This window comes from Strix uralensis, chromosome 5 (assembly GCF_047716275.1).
Source record: "Strix uralensis isolate ZFMK-TIS-50842 chromosome 5, bStrUra1, whole genome shotgun sequence".
Classification (NCBI taxonomy): domain Eukaryota; kingdom Metazoa; phylum Chordata; class Aves; order Strigiformes; family Strigidae; genus Strix; species Strix uralensis.
The window spans coordinates 59262349-59285730 of NC_133976.1; the positions used below are offsets into that span (position 1 = coordinate 59262349).

At 41.1% G+C, this 23382-nt stretch overlaps 1 protein-coding gene across 2 annotated transcripts; it reads left to right on the plus strand.

Annotated features, from left to right (window-relative positions):
* Positions 1–2929: 2929 nt before the first annotated feature.
* Positions 2930–11633, plus strand: PVALB (parvalbumin). 2 transcript variants are annotated; one of them, XM_074871263.1, is made up of 5 exons: positions 2930–3076; positions 3383–3450; positions 5370–5502; positions 5912–6021; positions 11410–11633. In XM_074871263.1, exons 2-5 carry the CDS (start codon positions 3390–3392, stop codon positions 11436–11438), a joined length of 333 nt encoding a protein of 110 aa, XP_074727364.1. In that variant the 5' UTR covers positions 2930–3076; positions 3383–3389; the 3' UTR covers positions 11439–11633. The 2 variants fall into 2 exon arrangements, with proteins under 2 accessions (XP_074727364.1, XP_074727363.1); XM_074871262.1 differs by lacking the exon at positions 2930–3076 and having other exon boundaries at positions 3296–3450.
* The last annotated feature ends 11749 nt before the right edge of the window (positions 11634–23382 follow it).

Here is a 23382-nt window from a genome sequence, read left to right on the forward strand (position 1 = left end):
GATGAAGTTGCTCTCTTTGGTGTGGTCATTAGGGAGATAAAAGGAAATGGGTCACCCTCTTTGCAAAGGACCCCCGGCTTCCTGCTTCAATTTTTGGCGTGGGGGTTTCTTGTTGTTCGTGAAATTCTCCCTGAATTGTTTGCTTTTGATGAGGGCGGGTTGATTTTTACTTAATTTACTCGATCGTTTGCTTAGTAAGGATATCATCATTCTGGCGCTGGTGGAAGGGGGAGTTGATCTATACGAAAGCTTCTGTGCAGACAACTTGGAAATCCACGGTGTAGATTTTGCAAATATTTCGGGCAGGAAAATTGGCAAAATCTCAGAAATAAAGAAAAACGCGTCATTCATCTCGCGGGGATGATGAGAAAAAGGCGAAGGGTCGAGTGTGAAACCGCCAATTCGTGAAACGCCTTTTATATTAGAATAACAGTTTTGACTAAAGCTCGGTGGTTAAAAGCTTCTAGAAGTTTGCTAGCTGTCCTTAAAACGGATGCACTGCTGAGGTTAGAGACGGGCCTCGGCCACCCCTCCATGCTAGATCCCCGGTCTCCGCTGCCCAACCCGGTGTGCCGCTGCTTTCACTTTTACACCCGTTGACGGCACCGCCTCTCAACTTCTGAGCAAGGGACGGGGAGCTGGGGGAAATGTTATTTACGCTGTACAGATGGCTCCACCTGATCTGAAGCCTCCTTTTTCTGGCACCTCTCACTTTTCGCCTTCACAGCATGATGAGGCCGTAGCGGCCTGACAGATCCGATGCCGAGGGAAAGCGGAGCGCCTCGCGCATCATTCGGGCTGCGGAGGGAGCCGCCGGGCTGCCATCCCCGGCACACGGGCCCGGAACGAGCTTCCGGCCGGTTGCCTTGGCGTGACGCTAGCTAACCTGAGTGGCGTCTGCCCGCACAGCAGGCAGCGCTGCGCCTCGCCCCTGCCAGCTCCCGGCTTGAGTTCCCTCCGAGGGCAGCCTTCCAAGTGTGCTCTGACCGAAACTCCAGTCCCCGCCACGACAGCATCCTCACTGGCGGGCGGGCGGGAGGGAGCGTCCCCGGTTGTAGGGACCTAAAAGGAGGCTAAAAGGTGGCTCCAAGAACGAGGATTCCTCATCAACGGGTTTGCAAAAGGCTCGAACGAAAGCAAGCTGTGGAGCCCGAGGCCCAGCTCCTTTGCAGAGCGCAGTGATGCTGAGCTTGGCAAAGCGAGGAAGCGGGCGGCGGTGTCGGATCAGGCCGGAGGCGTCTGCACTGGAGACAAGAAGGTTGTCCTCCTTCCTCTGCCAGTTCAGGGAACGTAACGGGACGCAAATTACATAAGATCATGCACATTGATTTCTCGTGTAAATAGCTGTATATCGACGGTCTCCATCTAACCTAAGCATAAAACAGAGTAACGATTGGGTTTCAGCGTGTGCTACGCACGGCTCTTTCGCCTCCGTTCTTCAAGCTGAACTCCGCTAAACCAGGACACCCGAATAACCCGAGTACTGTCTTTACTGCACCCTTTCACCTCCCGGCTCCGAAACAAAGGGGGCGGCTGAGCGAGAACTACCCACGCGGGACGGTGCGCGGAGCCCTTCGTGGGGCTGCAGTTTATCTCTGGTCAGCATCCTAGCGCACAGCTCCTCTTTCCCTGTAGATCAGGGAAAGATGTGTTCAACCTAGTGAGTGATACAAGGAAATTATCACCTACTTTGCAACTTATTTGCTTATAGCAACTTATAACGATTTCTGAATATTGCTTAATAATCCTGCTTGCCCTGACTGTTCTGTGGAAGCTTACCAAGGACTACTGTGTTCATGAAAACAGAGCAGTTTTCTGCTTTTCAGCAGTTTTCTGGGGGACTCGGCTCCCCCACCCGTCTCCTTGTTTGTCCTTGGGAAAAACTAAGCCTCTCTTGTATCTCAGGAAATACACGGAAATGGGAGACAAAGTTCCAACGAGAGAAGAGCGACAGTCCCTCCCACAACGAAGAGTCGCTGTTTAAAAAAGAAAAAGGGGGGAAAAAAGGGGGAGACCCCAGTGTCACCTCCTCCTCCGTCCTTGTGCGCTCAGTGGCACGCTAACGACTCACCCGCTACAGCTGAACCTGGGCCGCGGATGGAAGGGTGGGGGCTCGGACGTTTAAAAGCGCCGAGGCATCCCCGACAGAGCGACCCGAGTTTTTGCAGCCGCCCCCGTCGCCTCCTGTGTGATAGGTCCCCTTTCAGGACGAGGGTGCGACTGCGTCAGCAGGACCGGGCTGGACCCGCTGATGGCAGCGCGGGGATCTCGCCAGCACCCCCCGGCCTTTCCCCCGTCTGTCCTGGAGCGGAGATGCCGCCCCCCTGCAGAGATCTGCCCTGCCACCGGCCCTAACCTCGCCTACCTCAGCCTAATGGCTCCTGCGCCCAAACTCTGAGAACGAGTTGGACTACTTGCCATATTTCATGTGAAAAAATGGGCACAGTTTCTTGGAGGGAAAAAAAAAAAAAACAAAAACAACAAAAACCACAAAAAACCCCACCACCACCAAACCTGGACACTACATTACAATTCCTAACTGTTTTTTGACCGTGCCGGGAAGTGCCCGGTCCCGCCCGCAGAGCTCAGCACCGCACCGGAGCTCCGCACGAGCATGTCGTCACCTCGCATCTCCTTTCACCAGATCACATCACGGAAGATCCTGCAGCATATTGTGCATTACAAACGGGATCTGTAGGATTCGCAGGAATGTGATAATTAATTCAGTGAGGATGATGCTTAATATGGACTGGCCCGAAAGAAACGAGGTCTAAAAGGAATATGTGTGTGAAGGGGTGGGGGAAGGGAGAAGGGGGAGATATTTAAAGTGTTTGAACCATAAGGCAAATGCTCAAAAGCTACATTACGTTTGCTTCCCGACCTCAAGAGCAGCTTGAAGCTTGGCATATGCTGCAGTTCCTTACTCATCACCGAATCTAGCTGGTAAAGCTCGTCCTGACTGACGAAAGGGAAAGGCTCTGCTCTGCACCACTAGCAATTCCACTGCACCCGAGAACTTGACCTTGGCACAACTCTTTCTCCAGCCGGTATCACGACAGACTCTGGCACTGCTCCAGTAAGGCTTAGGCGCCAGCCTCCCCGGGAGCGACCCCCACTCGCGTCCTCCCCCACCCCGGTCCCCGCAAAGGCATCCCCGTACCCTCTCTTTAGCCGAGCCCTCGCGTCTGTGGACTACTTGGTGCTCTGCAAACTGGGGAGCGACAGCCCGTGGCACTTATCTACACAGAGCTATAGAGCTGGCGCGGGTCCAGCCTTTCCCGGTGTGCCATCCCCACACAGCACTGCAGCTTTGGTCATATGAGCAGAAATGATGAGAAAAGCACTTTTTAATCTTTTCGCACTTGCTTCCCTGTTCAAACAGTTGCAGGATGGCTATGACTGATGTGCTCAGCGCTGAGGATATCAAGAAGGCTGTGGGAGCCTTTTCAGGTGAGTGCTTTCCTCCCCCCCTTCTTTTTCACCCCTTTCGTCTCTTCAATTTAGGATAGCAGTGCATTTATTTAAGCTTGGGGAAGATTAGAGGATCCGGCTAGACAAACTATCAAATAAGGATGTATTTTCAGAAGTGCAGTGAAAGCCTGACAGGTTTATCAAGTACAGGGCTGCATCCTCAGCAATGTTGCCCTGCACATAAGGAGAGGAAATGTTTAGTTTAAAGGAAGGCAAGCAGTAACTGCAGACAGACTTTGTTTCTACCGAGAGGATACTTCCAAAGGAACAAAACCCTCGGCGAACCAGGGTGGATTATATCTTGATGTGGGATAGGGAAGTCAGCCGTGGATGTCGGCAGCTTCCCACTCACCCCCGAAATTTAGTTTCAGGTATTACAGAACTGCTGTTTCTTGTTACAAGCAGATCAGAAGCCGCTCTTTTCTTACTTCCTATGCGGAATCCCCGGGTGGGCTTTACTTTTTGGGATGGAGCAGAAGGCAACAGTAGAGCAAGTGGGTGCACTGCTCGACTACAGAAGCTTTCTGCAGGACGGATGCCTGCAGCGGTCCGTACTTCCCTCGCAGACTCCTCTGGGTTTCAGACATTCCCTACCCCTCTAATTCATCGCCACCCCTAAACTGACAGCAAACCCTCCTCGTGCTTGCAGAGATTCAGGTAGTTAAGGTTGCTCTCAAAGAAACGCCAGAAATGGTGCTCCGGGATGCACGTTATCTCCCCCCTCTCCCGACACTAGCTGGCTGATCGCACCCCCCAGGAGCGCCGGCTCTTTCCGTCCCGGTCTGAGCAATGACCTTCCCAAACGGACAGAAGCGCAAAACCCGCTGAGCCCGACCGAACTCAGCAGCCGGAGAGTCGAAGGGACCAACAAACTGCTGCGCTTGAGCCAGCAGCTGTTTTTCTCATTAGCTTCCCCTGTTCTAGGGCCATCTCCAAGTCCCGGAGCAGATGCAATTAGCAACAACTAATGACAGATCTGTCAAGCAGATCCCGAAAGACTGAGCCTCCTTAATTTTATGTCATAAGAAAAGCTGCGGCGGCAATAAGGATGCACGGGGAAGGCAGGAAAAAAAAAGTGCACAGCACGTTTTGGAGGTCACTATCGATTTCTAATACGCACCCCAGTCGTTAGGCTACATGTGTGGGACAAAAGGGGGTGCGGTTAAAGGACAGGAGAGGTGGAGCAGGCAAACTCATTTATCTCGGCTCTGATTTCAAGGGCTCTGTTTGGTTTTTTTTCTCCTCCCCGGCGATCGTGCCTCACAAGGTCTTGCAGGCAGCATACAGTACAGCGCTGCCTTGCAGTGTCTGAGCTCAAACCACGATTGCACATACCTTTAGCGGTCGAAATGCAACACTGATTTCTAGAAAGTCTTCAGGGAAAAAACAAACAGAACTGAAATAGCCGTGTGCTCCTAAACACTTCTCGTCACTAGGCTCCATGGTTGAGCAAGAGCGTTTGGTCTTTTCCAGGGCTGGGAATGTCAAAAAGTGACAGCCATCTAATAGTTGGAGTCCGCTCTCAGATTACTGTTTTGGCGTAAACTTGGAGGGGGGGGGAGGCTTTAAGGCACTGAAACAAGACCAAGCAGGTTAGACTTCAGCTCCCAACTCTGTCACAGACTTCTTGTGTGACCTTGGGTAAATGTCCATCTCTCTGGAGCTCAGATCTTCATCTGCAAAGCGGAGACACTGCCCCTCTCCCCCTTTCTTTATTTCCATTAGTGTCTGCAAAGCATGGATGATTGCAGTGCGTACGCCCAGCTCCTACCACAGCTAGGCTCGACTGTGCCTCCCAGGGCAGGACATGCAGCAGTATGGAAGAAAACTATGGGTATGTGCTGGTATATGTTTCCATGATTTTTCTAAGTAGTTCTCTGGCTTTTCATCTCCCATAGCGGCTGAATCTTTTAACTACAAGAAGTTTTTCGAGATGGTAGGATTGAAAAAGAAGAGCCCAGAAGATGTGAAGAAGGTTTTCCATATTCTTGATAAAGATCGAAGTGGCTTCATCGAAGAGGACGAACTAAAGTAAGTAAAGATACATCCTTTCTCAAATAGCCTCATCTTAAGAGTCTAGTTTCCTGTTGTCTTTTTTTTACAAGACTCTAGATAATAGCATACAATTCAATCTCTTGACTAGTACTTGTGTGCAATAATCAGTTGTTTGCTGATTATGTGATCTAAAGTCTGTTGGAGGTAGCTAGTTGTAACTTTTATTGCAGGATCCCTGAAAGACATGAATGATCAATACCTTACAGATAGTTCTTCAGCCAAATGCAGTTTCAGAGTAAACCACCACTCCTGAATGTTAAAGAGGTCAACAACAGAAGATACAACCCTGGATTCCAACTTGCATATCAAATCAGTGCTATAAATAAATACAAAGTGAAACTGTTCTGGAAAAAAACCTTTCATTTTTTCCATGCATCCTCTTCAGGTTTGTACTGAAGGGCTTTGCCCCAGATGGAAGAGACCTATCAGACAAAGAAACGAAGGCTCTTCTGGCTGCTGGAGATAAGGACGGTGATGGTAAAATTGGCGCTGATGGTATGTGATCAGAGGAGTAAACTTTCACAGTAACAATCGAATATTACTCTTACATACAAGAACTGAGGAAATCTAGGAATCACTGGGGCCTGTGACCTTCTGAAGGGCACAACTGGGATTTAATGAAATGCCAAGTCCTGCTACATTTGCCATACCTTGCTTGCAGGCTTTAAGGGGAAACAGAAGCCGAGTTCTGACACTAGAGGGGGCAAGAGTTTACAGAAACCGAGATGTAGTTCAGGCACGCTACAGCATAGGACTAAGTACCGATCCAACTTCTGCTTCAACTATTTTAATTTTTCTGTTGGTTTCAGTGGGGTGATGATCAGGACACTGAGAGTTTAAAGACCCAAGCTTGAATATAAAACTTAGAAAAGAGAAAGAAAAAAATATGAGTACCAGCATTTCTGCTTGATGATTAGTAAATAGGAATGTAATGCATGACTTAGCAAAGCAATGCTCTTAAAATTCAAAGTCCAGTCTGCTACTGATTTTCCACACAATAACTGTCTGTCCAACATTTACTAGTATTTATGTGGGTCTTCATATCTAAGAAAGCTTGTCACTCCCTTTTACTAAATATGAGAACTACAAGAAAAGTACAGCTTTTTCTCTCAAAGCATAGCTTAAAAAATTACTGCTGTTTTCTATTCCCCCTTGGGATGAATCAAACTAGCCTGCATACAAAATTTATCCTTCTTCCCCTTTCTGTATCCCTGAGACACACTGGAAGAGACATGAAGAAATGCATTTCTGAATTAAATCTTTCCTCATTGCAGGAGATAGTAGCGGAAGTTTGTGGTCAGAGTACTAAATCACCTAGACAGCAGGCAATTGTTAAATTTTCACCATATTGATAAGCCATATGATAGGTTGAAATATAAAAAATACCTTAAAAACCTCATATCTCTCTGTGTTACCTATCTTTGGGATCTGTAAAAAATATTTTTTTCCAAAATAAAAGCTATTAAAAAAGGGATGAAAAGCAAAATACAGTTAACTAACATAGTCTTCTAATTCAGAAGCTGAAAAAATGACACACAAAATTAGCCACTGATATATTAGTTAGGCAATATATTAGCTAAACTGCCTGTTCATAGCACACTGGCATATCAGTGACTATGACCCTGTTTCTAGACTAAAGCTTCTTCATTTCTGTGATCGTGATTATATTATGGTTGCAGAGGAGCAATTGTGAAGCACCTAGCGGAAGTTCCCCCTAAACTTTAGCAGAGCTACTGAACCCAATGAGTGTGTCATTATCTGAAATGTCATATGCTTTATTATATGGGTCCTCCTTATTCCCATTAAAATTAGTGGCAGTGGCACTAAAATCAGTGGGCAAGATTTTCAGAAGAAAACTTGATTCAGGTAAGTAAGCTTACAGCTGATCCACCAACCTCACATCAGATACATTTTCCAGTTATTCCCGGAAGGCTGCAAAACAAAAGCAGTATTAATTGGGTTAAAAGAATTATATTGCAGAATGATTTTGGCTTATACAAGAGAATACAGCATTAACTTCTTTATTTAAGATTGACCATAACTTTTTTTTTTAAATTTGAAACAATGCCTGAAAGCCAGTACATTGTAATAAAGCAATATGAAACACCTCTTCTCCTTATCTCTTTCTTCTGCAACTTTTACCCTTCCTTAACTTTGAATGGGAATTACTCTGAGTTTATACTCGATAACGAGAAGAGAATGAAGGGCTTTTTTCTTTTGCTTCTTCTGGCCATATTCCTACTGTACAACATTATTGGTTTCTTTTCCATTTCTTAAATTTGACTCCAACAGCAAATTGTTACACTAGAAAGGCTTGAAACACATGCAAAGTTAATAGCTGGGACTGTGACCAAAGTATGAGGATGACAGATCATTTCCAGCTTTTCCTTTGGTTCCTAAATCTAATTCCAGATTATAACTGCCTATGTAAATAAAATGTAAAGTCTTGAATGTACATCACATTCATATTCAGTATTGCAATACTATATTTCTGTTGCAAACCATTTGTTTGTTTCCCTGTAACTGAATTGTCAGGCTTTACTTTTACCTCTTGTTTCAAACATCAGCTTTGTACATTAGTAAATGATCACAAACATGCAGCCTTTCACAGGGGTTAATGTTAATTCACTAGATGGCCCTTGAACACCGTCCCTCAGGAGCCCATAGCAGTTGTAAGAACTTGATCTTCATGGATTTTTAACACCACAGAGCCATCTTTATCATCACAAACGTTAATCTCAACTGAAGTGGCCTTCTTCCAGTTAGGGTCTCACATTACAAACTTTCTCTTAGGTCTTCTACTTTAAACTTTTATCATTCCTACAAGACCACTCAGCTCAAAAATAATTTCACCAGTTTATCTTTTTTCCTATCAATATTTGTAATTTGTGGCTGATCTGCCAGTTTCAAACAGTTGAAAACTTGCAACATGTTCATGCAAGACATGATCACCTTCTGTGTGATGTCAAGCCCCCTCCATCTTTCACTGCTGTGAACAGAAGATGATGAATCTGAAAAAAATTGCAGGTCAAGGACAGGTTACCTAATAAAACTACAAACATTAGCTTCCAGATTGGATTGGGAAGTGATGCTGAAGCAGCTCTGTCAGCTTCAGGACAATGTTCATAAAAAAGAGGAGAAAAGAAAATTAAGATTTCTGATTACAATGGCTTTTTAAATCTATTTTGTGTATTAGCACTGAACATGCACATCGTGCCTTTCCATTTCTTGATATTAATAAACTTGAGAGAATATTCTAATTCTCTAGTCCATAGAGAATTTTCAAAGGTCCTGCACTGTAGACGGAACAAATTCAAATTTTTATTGTAAGTCAAATTTTATAGTAAGTCAAAATCTTTTCCTTTATACAGCTCAACTTCTGCAAATATTTTAAAATGCTTCAATTACTTTTTTAAATGTTGTAAAAATAAGACATCTAGCATTCAAAATACAACTGATAAGTCATGACCTTGCCACAGATAAAAGTCATGACAAAAAAGAAAAATATTCTGGAAGTCCTTCTTTTCTTATCCTTCTTTGTGCTCTTGTATCTTCTAAAATAAATTAGTGTAAGTCATTACTTATGAAGTTTCCTAAACAGATTTGCTATTGTACAGATAATGTAAAAAGCATTTTTTGAATGAGAAATCATTAGCCTACAACATGTTCTCTGTAACTATATCTGTCATTTCAGTAAAATACTGCAGTGTATGCATTAGGCTGGTGTATACTACCAAACTATACTGAACACAGTGAAACATTCCTCTCCTTTTAAGTCAGAGCTTTGACACAAGACAGCTAGTAAATTATTTTACATGGCAAAATAGTCTAAATCCTTGTAATTTAAAACTATTATTTGTGCAAAGAAAGATATAACAATTTTGTTTGGAAGGAGAATTACAACAGGAGAAGAGGATGTAGTCAATCACAGGGATTCTCTCACTTACAGGCCAGACAGCGGCAATAAACATTTACAAGTGGCAGGAGCTAACACACAGTGCCTTATCTCAGAAGTTTTGCATATACGAATACACTCTACCTCCACAAATACCACCTGTGGTTGGGCTAACCTTCATGTCAAAATAAATAGTGAACTAGTTTACAAGATTATTCAACTAGAACATCCTTGAAATATTTAAAGTATATTGAGAATCCTGGAAAAAGTAGAAAGTGTATAGCAGTTATTCATGAAGGAGTATTTTATGGTTTGCTGGCTATCAGAAAGTACCCATGAAATATATTGCCATTAAGTGATAAAATCACTATCAGAATGTATTATGGAAAATATTTGGCTGCAAGTCTGAATAACCTTTTTCAAATATAGCCTGTTGATACATATTATTATAAAAAGGATTTAATTTAGCTGTAGCAAATATGACAACTCATTCTGATAGAATATGCATAGTTAATTTTCCCTTTTGGAAAGGTTTCATCCACTGCAGTTCATGTTTCTTTCTGCAGGATTTATTCACACAGTGATTTAATAATCATAGCCTTTTTCCTTTTCTGCCCAGAATAGTTTGGGTTTCTAACACAAGCACTTTATGTTATCTCTTAAATTCAGTTTGCAACACTTTCAATCTATGTACCCACTGTGTACAGGATTTATTTTTGTTAAATAATCTGCATCACTAATCCTAATTTGGATTTACATCTTTCAAAATTACGGATAAATCTGGATTTCATTTAAACCCTCTGACACTTTTATTTCTCAGTGTGGTTTGACAGCATTTGGCAAAGTGGTTTTTGGACACGTCATCAAAAGTGCTATCTGTTTGCACACACCAGTCAGTAAAGATCTCACTTGTTTAGAGTTTAGCATTTTTCAACTGAACATTAAAATGTTGTTAAAATTTTCATCTTCTATCTTTTTTAGTTGCAAGGCATTACCCTTCATTATGGCAAACTTCAATAATTTTCTCTTGGGCCTTCCCTATTTGTCATCTTCCTCTCAGCTGATTAAGTTAAACCCATAAATCACTCTCTCTGTACACCCTCTAATCCCTTTATCATCTTTGTTGCCCTTCTTGGGATTCCCTTCAGTCTGCATTTCCAGTGCTCTGAGGCACACACAACTGTGAAGGTATTCTCATGTGTAACTGTTCCAAGGTTAGATGGAGTTAGGAATTATAACCTCCTTGGGTAATACAGTATTCAGAGTGCAGTATGCCATGCACCAGGATACAAATGTGCCTTTTCCACACTTTATCATCCTGCTGAAAGCCATTATATATACACCAAAGCATAAAATAACCCCAAACTGCAGATAGATACATTTATGTAAATATTATGGATGTAAAACTAATAAAAACACAGGGAAAAGTCCTGGTCCTCTGCAGTCACAGGAATTTTTCTCATTATCACCAGTGTGGTCAAGATTGCTACATAGGTTGGTGTCAGCCTTCTGTTTTTGTAATCTGTTATTTTCAGTCAATTTGCCCTTACAAAATTGAGTTTGAATGTAATATATTTATAATAGAGGGATGCGAATGCTCTGAAAGACTCATTAATGATTCTCTTTGCCAAACTCTGATATAAAGGAAATTTATCTCACTGCAAAATTAAATTTCTAGTTCTTGCCTTCATCCCATTGAGACTTACAAAGGAATAACAGGGAACTAATCAAGTTCTTCAGATGAATAGCAGTGGACAGTCTTGACAGTCTGGCATGTATAGCATTTCTTCCTTACCCTCAGAAAACCCTTTCATTTCACTGTAAGATTTCCTAAGTCATACTTTCCCTTTTAATTAACTTGGATTTCATTGTTCTTCTGTTATTGTGATGTTTCTGCTACACCAGTGACTCTGTAATCATTGTAATATGCTTCCTCCTTCTTTACATTTTCTTTTTTTAACATTTAAAAAAATTTTTCCCTTCTCCAGAATTTGCAACTATGGTGGCTGAATCATAAAGGCTTTGACCAATGCAAACCCTTCACCCATCCTTCACTGCCCAATTCCAACCACCTCCTGCTGACTGCTTTGGCTCCCGTTATATTTATTTATGTTATTTTATACTCCAGCTCTGTTCTCTGCAATCCTGCAACTCTGTAATTGTGCTGAAAGACACTGTTAAAATAATAAAGGTCACATCAATCTGGGCTTTATTCTCTCTCACTAGAACTTGTTTCTTATTTCCTGTAGGCTTGGCACACACTGAGAGAAAATTTTACTCTTTTTTGCTGACATCCCTGCTGCTTTATCCCTAGCTAGGGTAAGGTGGGAAGAAATTTTAAAAATTATTTGGGATAAAACATGCATATAATGAGTCATCCAGTCCAAGTTCCAAACTGGCAAAACTGACTGCATTAATTTTAAGCCATCCTTGCTAAATGGATGCATACTCATAGCCTGGAAAATCTCTAGTGATGGCAATTACCCAACTTCATTTGGCAGTTTGTTCTTTTGATTTAATCAGTGTTATAGCTAAAAAATGATTCCTAATATTTAACCTACATCTCCCCTGCTGCATTTTGGTGATCAGAAAATTGATCCTTGTCTGTATCATTTGTTAAATTTGCCTGGTGCAGGGGGATTTTGGGGTAAAAGTTTCAACAGGAATATCAGTTGGTGTCAATCATGCATCTGGATAACTTCATAAACTATTAAAAAGTGGTCACTTGTGAAACACAGAATATATTTCCTAGCAATTGTTACACAACTATCTAGGACAGGAAGAATGGAATACTCACAAGAAACAACAGCATGAACTTCAGGAAAAGGGACACCAAGATTCAGGTGTGATGCTGCTGTTGACACTCCCACTGTTAAAATAGTATATTAAAAAATCCCATCAAAAATAATTTCTTCCAAAACTTTACCAGAGAAGTGAATATCTTGTTTTGAGTTACATATAGGAAACTGAGACTCAAGCTAAAGAAATGACTAACCAACAGTAAGCCTATGACAGAGCCAAGAGCTAAACATTTGTTTCCCAAATCCTGTTCAGTAACTTTGGCACCAAGCTCATGCTTTTTACCTCATGCGGCGGGAGGGGGTGTGTGGGGGTGTGGCCGCGGGGGAGAATCCTTTTAGGCAATGTCTTCCCCACATCTTGACAGAAACCTGATTTCTACTGCAATAAAAAAGAAGGATATTTGCCATTTCTGGATTCCAAACTACTCCCTGGAGCAATAATACCTTATTCCACCCAGACTCATCCCTAATTTAGTATAAACAAAAAGACAAGGTTGAAACCCTCTCACCACCGCATTGTACAGAATACCATTTCTGCCACAGTGATTACCCAATGCTACTCGGGAAGCCAATAAACACTCGATAAAGCCATTCTAGATTTTCACTCTGTAGTAACTTACAAGGAAGACTTTTTGCTGAAGCTCCTGTGCGTTCAGAAGAAATCCTTTGGTTTTGCACAATGTCTAGACGGATCTGAAGAATGTAATGATTTTTAACTATTCTAAATAAAGAGAATGAAAACGGATTGCAATGCAGCGAGTTTATTTACTTATTTTTCTCGGCAGCTGCTGACCTCAAGTGGCCATAAGGCGTAATTACAAGAGTATGCAGGGCTACAAAAAAAACATTAGGAAGCCAGCTATTGAAGTATCATGAATGAAGATCCGTGCAATTAGAGAATCGACAAAAACATCGTTATATAAACAAAGCCCTTTATAGTCTCTTTCTATTCTCTGAACCTTCAAGGGTTTATGTTTTAATGCTTCACTGGATGGCATGAAAGCTGAAATTTTACCCATGGCTTTAACAAAAAAAATAGCACAATAGAACAAATAGCAAATAAACACAGCCATTAATGAATCTAAAAATTATTTATAGGACATTATGTGAAATAAAGTAAGTTACAGAAACATTCATGGGAATATTTTATTGGCATAAAAGTCTGAAGACCCCAGTGGTTCCTATATCAGTCTTTCTTCACATTATTCCTTTAATCACTCCCGAACAAGCAACACTGAGTGCCTAATTTAGCCTGAAATTTTTCAGCTATATAGTAATGGATAAGACAAAAAGAAATATCCTTTACTTTCAAACTGAAAAAGTTACACTGAGTAGAGAGACCTCCAAAATACCATCTTTACTTTTCATGGTTGCAGTACCTGATATTCTAAACATGCATTTGGTCAGTTTATTCAAATATGCAATTGGTATACTCAGAATTCTCATACAAACTGTTTTAAAACACTTTTTTTCCTAACTGTATTGTAAATTCAAAGTTCAGTATTTCATGCCTCTATTACTGAAGAAAAAAAAAAATTCAAACATCTGTGTAATATAAATAAATCTCTGCCCAAACATAAAATGAGTGTTTTATCAATCATCATCAAACTATTACTTTTTTTCACTGCTGGCTCTTCAATGTTTATCTTAGATTCTTACTTTTCCCACCCAAATTCCTTCCAAACCTTCCCCAAATCTTGAACTGTTCCATTTCCAATTAACAAAAATTCTCAGAATTTTCCTGTTAGGTGGAAGTTATCTAGTCATGGTTCAAAACGCATCCAAATGCAAAATTTTAAGTTACAATAAAATATAAAATAAAACATTATACATAGATTATATTAGATTATTCATTTTCATATTGCTTTCATTTTAATGTCTTTAAGACTGTCACAGAAACTACTGTAAAGACTGAAGAAAGCAGAATTTGCTACAAAATTTAATCAGACTTTCAGCAGAGTGTGGCTTGACAAATACAAAAAAAGCCACATTACCCCACAATGTACTATTTCATGAAGAACATGGTTTTCACAGGCATAAGCAAAGGAGCAAAATTAAGTTTCTCCAAGAAACATTTACCTTAAATTTCTTAATTGGCATCTTACATCTTCTTCTTTGTCCTGAACAGTAAGTGTTCTGTAATTTTCTTCCCTATTGTAATACAGTAGAAGTTATGAAAAAAAACCCAACTCTAGCCGTCACATTGAAGACAAAATTTTAAATAATGAGCACACATCCTTTCCTTAGATTCATAGCCAATGGTTTGTAACGAGACACAACTGGATGATTTAAGATATGTAAATTATGTTTACACATACAAAAAAAGACACTATTTGTTCACATTGGTATTGTATATTGCTAGGGAATACAGCTTGCTCTCAGCTACAGTTCAAAAGGAAGAAGAGACAAATCCTCAAGTCATAGATAAACCATCATTTCCTGACAAATTACATTAACATTTAACAAAAAGGCTTTGTACCAACAGACCATCACCAACTCTTAATAAATTTATTCAATCACCTTTTACCATTACCAAACCCCTAACCAACAAATTCATAATTGTTTATGCTTTAAGAGTCCTGCCAAGCTCTTAATGGATTTTCATGGATCAGCAATTTTCCATGTCTTATTTTGGGAATCAATGGACTGGAGGCCATAACACCTGTTCACTTTGCAGAAGCTGAGCTAGGATTTATATTTACAGTGTATCCACCAGTCCTGACCTCAACACTGCCTCATGTCCTATGATTACTTCCACACTTCACGTTCACTTCATTAAAGCAAAGCTTGCTTGTTTGCTTCTTTTGTCTTTTCTGACTTTGCATCTTTTGGGGGGGGAAGTAAGGACAATTTTTCCTAGTTTCTAAATACTTTCGAAGACTGTAAATGCAGTTTACATTCTCCTTTCCAGCAACACACACAGAGTTTTATCAAAGCCTCTGTGTTATAGTATCTAAACATTACCAATATTCTGTCCAAAACAGAGTTAATATTCTTATGGGATTAAAAACTGCAGCATTGCATAATACTTGCAACAAGTTCTGCCTCAACAAAATAACGTCAAGGATTATGAATTTGTACAAGGTTCACTGAAGACACAAATCAGACCACAACATTTTTATTAATGAGCATAAAGCACAAAAGAACTTCATTTGACTAAAATCCCAAATTGAGATTTAAGTGGTCAGCCGATAGAGAACACATTATTTTATTTATAAATCAATTGCAAGGGAAAGAGAAATTGCATTGCATGCATTAACACAGCAAAACTGAGCTGCGGTTAAAGCGCGTGCTGACGTTCTTTTTCTACCACCACCCAGGCTTTAGCACATGCCAGTGATTAAAATACCTCCTCTAGGTCCTGGATGCTGTCATAGCTAACATGTGCTTGAACCTGAGCTGCTGCACCTTCATTCTGAGAGGGTCTTTTAGCAGATTATCTTTTCCAAAGAGACACACCCTTTAGAAATGCCAACACTCTCCAGAGCTCCAACATTTAACAGTGTTTCTCCTAAACAAGAGAGAGTGAAGCCAAATGTGTCTGAAAGGGGTTAGCTGTGTGCATGAGAGATCAACCATCAAAACTTTCCCAGGTGGTAGGATCTCCTAATGTAGGATAATTACTTCACAAGGGAGGAAGTACATTTCTGGTTACCGCTCATCTGGTTAATAAAGTAACAAAGCTTAACAAAGGTTGATACAATTTTAAAGACAGAAATTAATATAAATACAGAGTCCCTTCTCCAGCCACCAGAAAAAATAGACTGCATGAGCTACAACAATAAATGGATCAGAAGATACAAATAAAAATACTGGAAAGCACTTAATAAGCCTATGGAACATGCAGTTAGAAAAGACTTTTTTTTTCATAAACTCATTCAGTCTTCCACCTAGGATGATCTAAGGAAAGGATCTTGTCAGTGTCTGAATCAGAATTTCTAATTCTTATTGCAACAACAGTTTTTTAATACTAGGAGATGCTCATCTGAGCAATTAATGGTTTACATACAAAAATACAGTTGGTTTCGCTGGTGTTACAGCAGCACAACACCAGCTTTAACAAATGGATACTTAGGCCTTCAGGTGGTAAGAACAGGGCAACTCTCCCAACTTGGCCAGTAGAGCTTCTAGACAGGTCATAAGAGGCTCAGGATCAGAGCTTAACGCTTAAATCATTGATTACTGGAGGTAAGGTCCATCGGTTGCTTAAAAGCAAAACGGTTCAGAGACATTTTCAGGTTTTAGAAATGTTGTCTGGAAGGATTTTTCTAATTCTAACATTTTAACTGTTAAGAAACTCCACTTCCTGTATTTTCACAATGCAATGCAGTTTTAAAAAAGTATCACTAGAAAGATACTAAAATATAAAGATAATAGCAATTAACAAGCACTTATTACTGCTTTAATACAAAGAGGAATAAAAATTATGTGGCTGTGCTAATTTTATGCTTCCTTCTGCAGATGAATGAAGATTTTCTGTACTAAAACATTTGCATTCCCCCCCCTTAAAGTAATTTTCAGTTTTGCTGGATACAGCACAATTGCATCTACTCTTTCAGCTGCAATGGGTTGTTGAAATTGAGCTACTCCCCAGCACCTGCTCTTAGTCAGACAGCTGAAATCAGAGGTTAGGGGAAAAAATAAAGATTTTATGTCATTGTAATGCGAGTCTCCTTTTAACTTTGCTGCAGTCAGTGTCCAATTGTGTTCTGTAACAATTTTCATTACTAGCGCCAGTGTTTCTCTGTTCCTCTCTGCATGTATTAACTTTCTCATTCATATGTGATAGCCTTCTTAGCAAAGCAGAGGTGTCTTAAAAGACATTTGTCCATAGATTTAATGAGTCTACATCTTTTCTGACTTGTTGAGGATCCTAGTGTTCAAATGTACCTTCATTTTGAATGCTCCAAAAGAAGGTAACTGATACAATAGAACTTAAATTATTTCTCACTGAAGGCCTTATAGGTCAAAATTAACCTGAAATTTCATCTACTCTGTTGAATACAAAACACAGAACACGTAACAACGAAGGGCTCCCACATAATTTTTTTTCCTGGGTGCATCCTATTTTTACAATCTCAGGATCCTTCTCATTCAGAATTGTTCTAAATTCACTGTGTAGCCCAGATGTTTCAGATTTCATCACAAGCAGAAACCAAGGCCCTATGCCTATAGGAAGAAAGCCACAAAGACTTTGACCAGCAAGGCTCCACAGCAAATGGGAAGGAAGTAGTTGGTGTGAACAGCTACTGGGAATGCAGGAGGGGGAGCCTTCATTTTGAAGTAGGAGAGAACAACACTACTTGGACAGAGAGCTCTGAGACAGGGGCCAGAGGGTGAACCACACAGAAATTCAGCATCTGGGACTTGGGGAAAAGGAAATCCAGAGCAGGAAGGATTGGAGATGATTAGAGGGAGTATTTGAAAAGCTTAGACCAGAAGAGGTTTTATTATAAAATAAACATGTTATAATAAATTGACCTTGAAAAGAAAGGACATGGATAAGGTGGAAAAGTTTGTGCCTAAAAATTAACCTGTTAGAAAAGTGGAAATGATAGAAAACAGAGTGTTGTAAACTCTTGAAAAATTAATTAGGAGTCTCAAATATTTCTTGTATCCTTCCTTCATTAAACCTCCAGGTCCTGGAGTCACATGGCTGACTCTCAGTTTTCATCAAGGGAAAAAAAATTCTAGCTGTCATGCCTGCAGAGAAAACCTTGAACATTCAAACCCTAAAACATAAACAGAATATAATCCAAAACATAACATTTTATGTTTTAATAAATCTCATGATTTGAATGTAGTCTTAGAGTTTTTAACAAAAGATATAGCATTAGCGTAAACCTAGTAGCTGTTTTCTAAGCAGACAGCACGTAGAAATACAGAAAGAGATTCCCAGCTGATATCATAGTCATCATCACCACGTAATGACTGACATGGTGGAGTTATGGGTAGCTCATTTAAAGATGTCATGTATTCCGCAGATTAACCCCTTCGCCATGATGCAGAAGCATACTCAGTGCTCACTCACCAGCATCCAATCACCCTATGCACAACTCTGTGCAAAAGAGCATGACAACGATTGCTCCAATAATAGCGTACTCACAGCTGAGAAAGGTCCAGGCCACACACAGAGCCGTAGCAAGTCCTCAGTCTGTCACAGATACTCCACCATGGAGAGGTCTATACAACAATAAGACTTTCTGTATGAAGTTCCAGACCCCTGATCAAATGCTTTGGGGTATATTGTCAAAAACTAAATAAAGATTTAGGTTTTGTTCCCAGCATTTTCCCTAGCCTCCATGTGCAAGAACAAACAAATAAAGATTCAGCCTGGAATTTTTTCAGACAGAAATTATTACAGAATAATTACTCCCCCAAAATTCTCCTTATCTTTATCCTTGTGGATTTGAATACATCCTTGAGAAATCTGTCCCTCATTCCATAATCTCAGAAGAAAGGACATAACAGTTATAATTAACATATTCAAACCAAGCTTACAGCCTTGTAGAGGTACTTACCCTACATCTAATAATTTACCACTTTTCATTGATGCCACAACTGCCATTCATTTCTAACTTCCACTTTCCTAACGTAGCAGATCAGAAACAAATGACAGATATTCCAGATCAGTCAGAAGTGCTGTTGTAACTGCCAACAAATCCTTTGGCTGACTCAACCATTTCATAATCATCTTACATTTCAGTGCACCGAGCCTCAGCCAAAAAGCCTTCATATTCACATCTCAGTCCCTACCACAAACCAGCAAAATCTGAAGACCTGGAACTATAATGACATTATCAACAGTGATATAGAAAGCATCCAAATTCCTACTTCTGTGCTAATAGCCCCACTCTGAAAAGAAATAAAAGGCAATTTTGGGGGATGCCAAATGAAGTAGCCCTCAAAATAGATGAAGTTTCTATTTATTCTACTGCATGGGGAAAGTGTAAAGAACGGAAATGTACAATAAAATTTACACATCCATTCTTGCAGTTTTCAAAGCCCTCCAGACATATCAGTAAACACTCGTAGTCAATTCTGTAAGAATCTATACAGATTTAAAAAGCTGCATGAACTCTGAATATTCATCCATTTGCAAGATATTTCTGATATTGTTTTGTCAGAGTTTCCTTTAAGTAACATAAAATTTTAAAAAGAACATTAAAGAATGGAACACTTGGTATTTAAGAGATTTCTTACAGAAAGATCTACTAATTCCTTTCCTCAACATTAATGCCCTCCTGAGAAGCATTGCTTACTCCAAGGAAAGCTACATTACTTCCTCAGTAGCTCATTAGGCAGCACGTTCAAGTTACAGGTCTGAACATACCCAGAATGTTTGCATCTATATGTGAATAACTATAAAAACAAGTCCTAGGAATATTAATTAGTGAATTCTGCCTCACAAAAATAACTTTTTAACAGGTATATGTTGTGAGGGAGACAATGAAGTGATCTGCACAGCTGTATTGGGTTTGCAGTACCAGACAGAATCTGAAGCACAAGCCAGATATCAGTCTAGAAGACTGTATGATGTTGGTTTAATCCTCATTGTAAAGCATTACCTTGCTTCCAAAATTCCTTGTCACTCCTACTGGAGCTGCAGTTCCACTGCTGCTGCCTTCTGTAGTCCGATGAAATGCGAGCCACACATAGACATGTGCAGTTTATCTGCTGTTTTGTGACCACTGCCTAAAGGAGTAAGACTTCAAATTTCAGGGTCTTGTGGCTGTCAGGGTAATTTATCCTGCTCACATTAGAGAAGGAGAGAGATTAGAGAGCGCTTCCCACTCACAGGAATCTTGTTTTATTCGAGGAAGAAATGAAACAGGTGAATAAAAAGAGTGGCTATTTCTCCTTAGCTCATAAATACAGGATTTAACCTAATAAACACTTCTCTAGGGTAAGGACATCATCCTCTGTTGTTGGTTGGTTGTTTTTTTTTTTTTTTTTTTGAATCCACAGGGTTTCTCTTTCCCTCTCTTTCTCGCATACTCAAGATGAGAGTGGCTTCAATGAGCACAGCTACCAGTATTCCAATTTATTCAGCAGCAACCTCTGTGGACTGCTAACATCAGACTGTGATTCTGCTTGGATTACAAGGTGTAGATAAGTAATTCCATCCTTAATCTATCACTGTCACTGCCAGTACGGGAACAACTTTTAGCTGTGGGAAATCAGGCAGAGGAAAAGGTTGAGACTGGGAAAAAAAACCGTGTGGGGCAAAAGGACAGCAGAAATAGAGAGGACACAAGTCCCTTAAGAGCTCTATGTGCAAGTGCATGTGGAGGTAAGTAGGAAATGAAGGCGTGGGATGAAGGACCAGGGTGCTAATAAGAAAGCAGCAAACAGAAAAGAGATAGCCAGATTCCAAGCAGAATTCTTCAACAGCAATGAAAATCTCACTTCCAACATAATCTGTGCTTTCTATTACACTGATCCCTACTAGAGTTGTTTTCAACCTCAGTAAATGCTGATGGATACTACTACATTACACCCACGATCAATAAATCTCAAGTACATCATAATGGAGCCTCAAAGCCTTCGCATACAGACCTGTCAGTAAACTGGGACAATATTACAAATAGACAACAAAGGATAATGCAAAGATTGCAGAAATGGAACAACACAGACACAAATTAATTTCTTGGAGAATGGAGCAGAAGGCAGAAAAGAAAAAGGAGGTAAGCTATTTAGACATAAGTGATGGAGAACATCAATAACTGCACACCTATTTTATGTGATGGAGGCTTCAGGAATGGAAGAGAAAACAGTGAGAGCAATAATGAGACCTGGGATTAATTTTTCTTTTCCTTTTTAAAAGAACCCTTAGTAGTGACTCCAGCACTATACTTTGCTATAGTCATCATCTACAATTAAAGTCTCTGCCCACTCAGGCTAGAGAAGTCCCTTTCATATTTTTGTCACAGAAACATTTTTTTTTTATGTGTATATATGATTCCTTTGATTTTTCTGTATGTACTTCTTATTTTTATGTTATTTGCTTGCCTGGCTAGATGTCTGGCAGATATGTCTTGTAGTCACAAACATGTAAAATGGGTCATTCATACTAGAAAAGACCAAAAACGCTGCCTTCTAAGCAGGCACTACCTTGAGGTTAAAATAAAACTTGGAAAAAATTATTTTCAACCAACTTTACTCTTGGAATTTGCAATCTTATAACGCAAATACATATGCATTATTATGGTTCAATGAATACTGAAGAGAACAAAGCTGGTAAAGGGTCTAGAGCATGAGTACTATGAGGTGCAGCTGAAGGAACTGGGGTTGTTTAGCCTGGAGAAAAGGAGGCTCAGGGGAGACCTTATCGCTTTCTACAACTACCTGAAGGGAGTGTGTTGGTCTCTTCTCCCAAGTAACAAGCAATAAGACAAGAGGAAATAGCTTCAAGTTGAGCCAGGGGAGGTTTAGACTGGATATTAGGAAAAATTTTTTCACCGAAAGTGTTGTCAAACATTGGAACGGGCTCCCTGGGGAAGAGGTTGAGTCACCAGCCCTGGAGGTATTTAAAAGATGTGTAGATGTGGAACTTAGGGACTTGGTTTAGTGGTGGACTTGGCAGTGCTAGGTTTATGGTTGGACTCAATGATCTTAAAGGTCTTTACCAACCTAAACGATTCTATGATTCTCTTCTTCTCAAGCTTACTTACTGCTTTTCATAATAAGCAGATTCTGCGCTCCACAGTCAAAAATCTAAAGTGTAGCCAAGCAAAGTTTATACCCTGAAAAAGTATTGCTTGTTATTAATGATATGCTTTCTAACAGCGTAAGATCTTTCAAGGAGATTGGAAGGAGGGGAAAAGCCAGGAAGCTTCAGAGTCAGCTTTTTCAACTCTAACCCAAACCCAGTAATTTTGACTTGGACTGCTTAAGGAAGACAGAAAATCAGTTTAAAGATTAAGAATAGGGCATAGAAATAGTTCAACAGTCAAGGGAGATCTTAGTAAAAATATTTTTAAAAGAAGAAAAATAATTAATGGAAGCAACCTACTAGAGTGTCAAAGACTACAAAAATAACAAAGAAAATAAAAAAATGAACTAAATGCTGAGATACTAAGAAATTGGTGAGCGAGAAGTCGCTCTGGAAGATCAGTAACATAGCCAAAAGCAAGAAATGGTATGAACTGAACGGTAACAGATAAAATTTTGACCCAGGTTGAGAAGAAATGTTGCTCAACTTCCACACTGGACAAACAGGCCTTGTAAACTGGCTATTTTAAACATGCTGACCCAACCGACACTGTGAAATTCAGGAGATTTCTGGCTGACTTATAAGCAGCCACAGCAAAGAACAAAGTGGGGTGCAGCTCCAACTCCCGCTCCGATTTGACTCTACCTCTAAGCCCTGAGGGAAAAGTGACCCAAATCAGGGGACTCCCGCAGGCGGTGACAGGACACAGCGCCCTGCCCTCTGGCTGTGTGGGCCCCGCGGCCGGGCCCCTCTCCCAGCATTCATGACGGGCACCCGCCCGCCGCTCATGGCCCAGAACGCGCGAGGGGGACCGCCGCCATTTACCGTCCGCGCCCGCGCAGAGGCATCCGTGCGGGGCGGCGGAGGGGAATAGCGCGTTCCCGTCCCACGGGACAGGAGGCACACGGGGCTGGGGAGGGGGGAGAAAGATGAGCGTCCGCTTGCGCGCATGCGTAAGAAGGCACCAGCCAGGCGTGAGAGGGAGGGCGCTTCTGCGCGGGAGATCCCATTCAGTGGGATCGTAGGCGGGAAATGGAGGCTTCTCTCCCTCACTCTCACTTGTCTTGTCCCTTCCTGGTGCTGCCGCGCCCCGATGCCATAGGTCTTTGCCCATAACTTTATTATTTTCTGCCCTGTTCCCAGTGGGTCAATTTCGGCTCCGTGGTACGGTCCCCTGTGTTCTACCCAATGACAACCCGGCTCCTGATTACGTACCTAGTTGCTGGGCTGAAGCTACGCCGTGGCCCCCACAACACCTCGGCGCCATCCGCTGAGCGCGCTGCCCCGCCTTAGCTACCAGAAGGGGCGGGAGGTCGGGTTTGAATGACAGGACGGTTGGTGGGCGGGAAAAGGCAAGAAAACCAATAAGAACTCGGGATAGCACTGATAAGCAAGGCTCGCAGCCAACCGAGCTGGGCGGGCGGTCCCCGCCCCAAGGAGGTGGG

What these genes read in the sequence shown, in the direction of transcription:
- PVALB (XM_074871263.1), top strand. Translation starts at nt 3,390, where the DNA reads ATGGCTATGACTGATGTGCTCAGCGCTGAGGATATCAAGAAGGCTGTG. An exon ending in GGCTGTGGGAGCCTTTTCAG is followed by an intron (nt 3,451 to 5,369) that starts GTGAGTGCTTTC and finishes CATCTCCCATAG; the next exon opens with CGGCTGAATCTTTTAACTAC. An exon ending in TGGTAAAATTGGCGCTGATG is followed by an intron (nt 6,022 to 11,409) that starts GTATGTGATCAG and finishes TCCCTTCTCCAG; the next exon opens with AATTTGCAACTATGGTGGCT.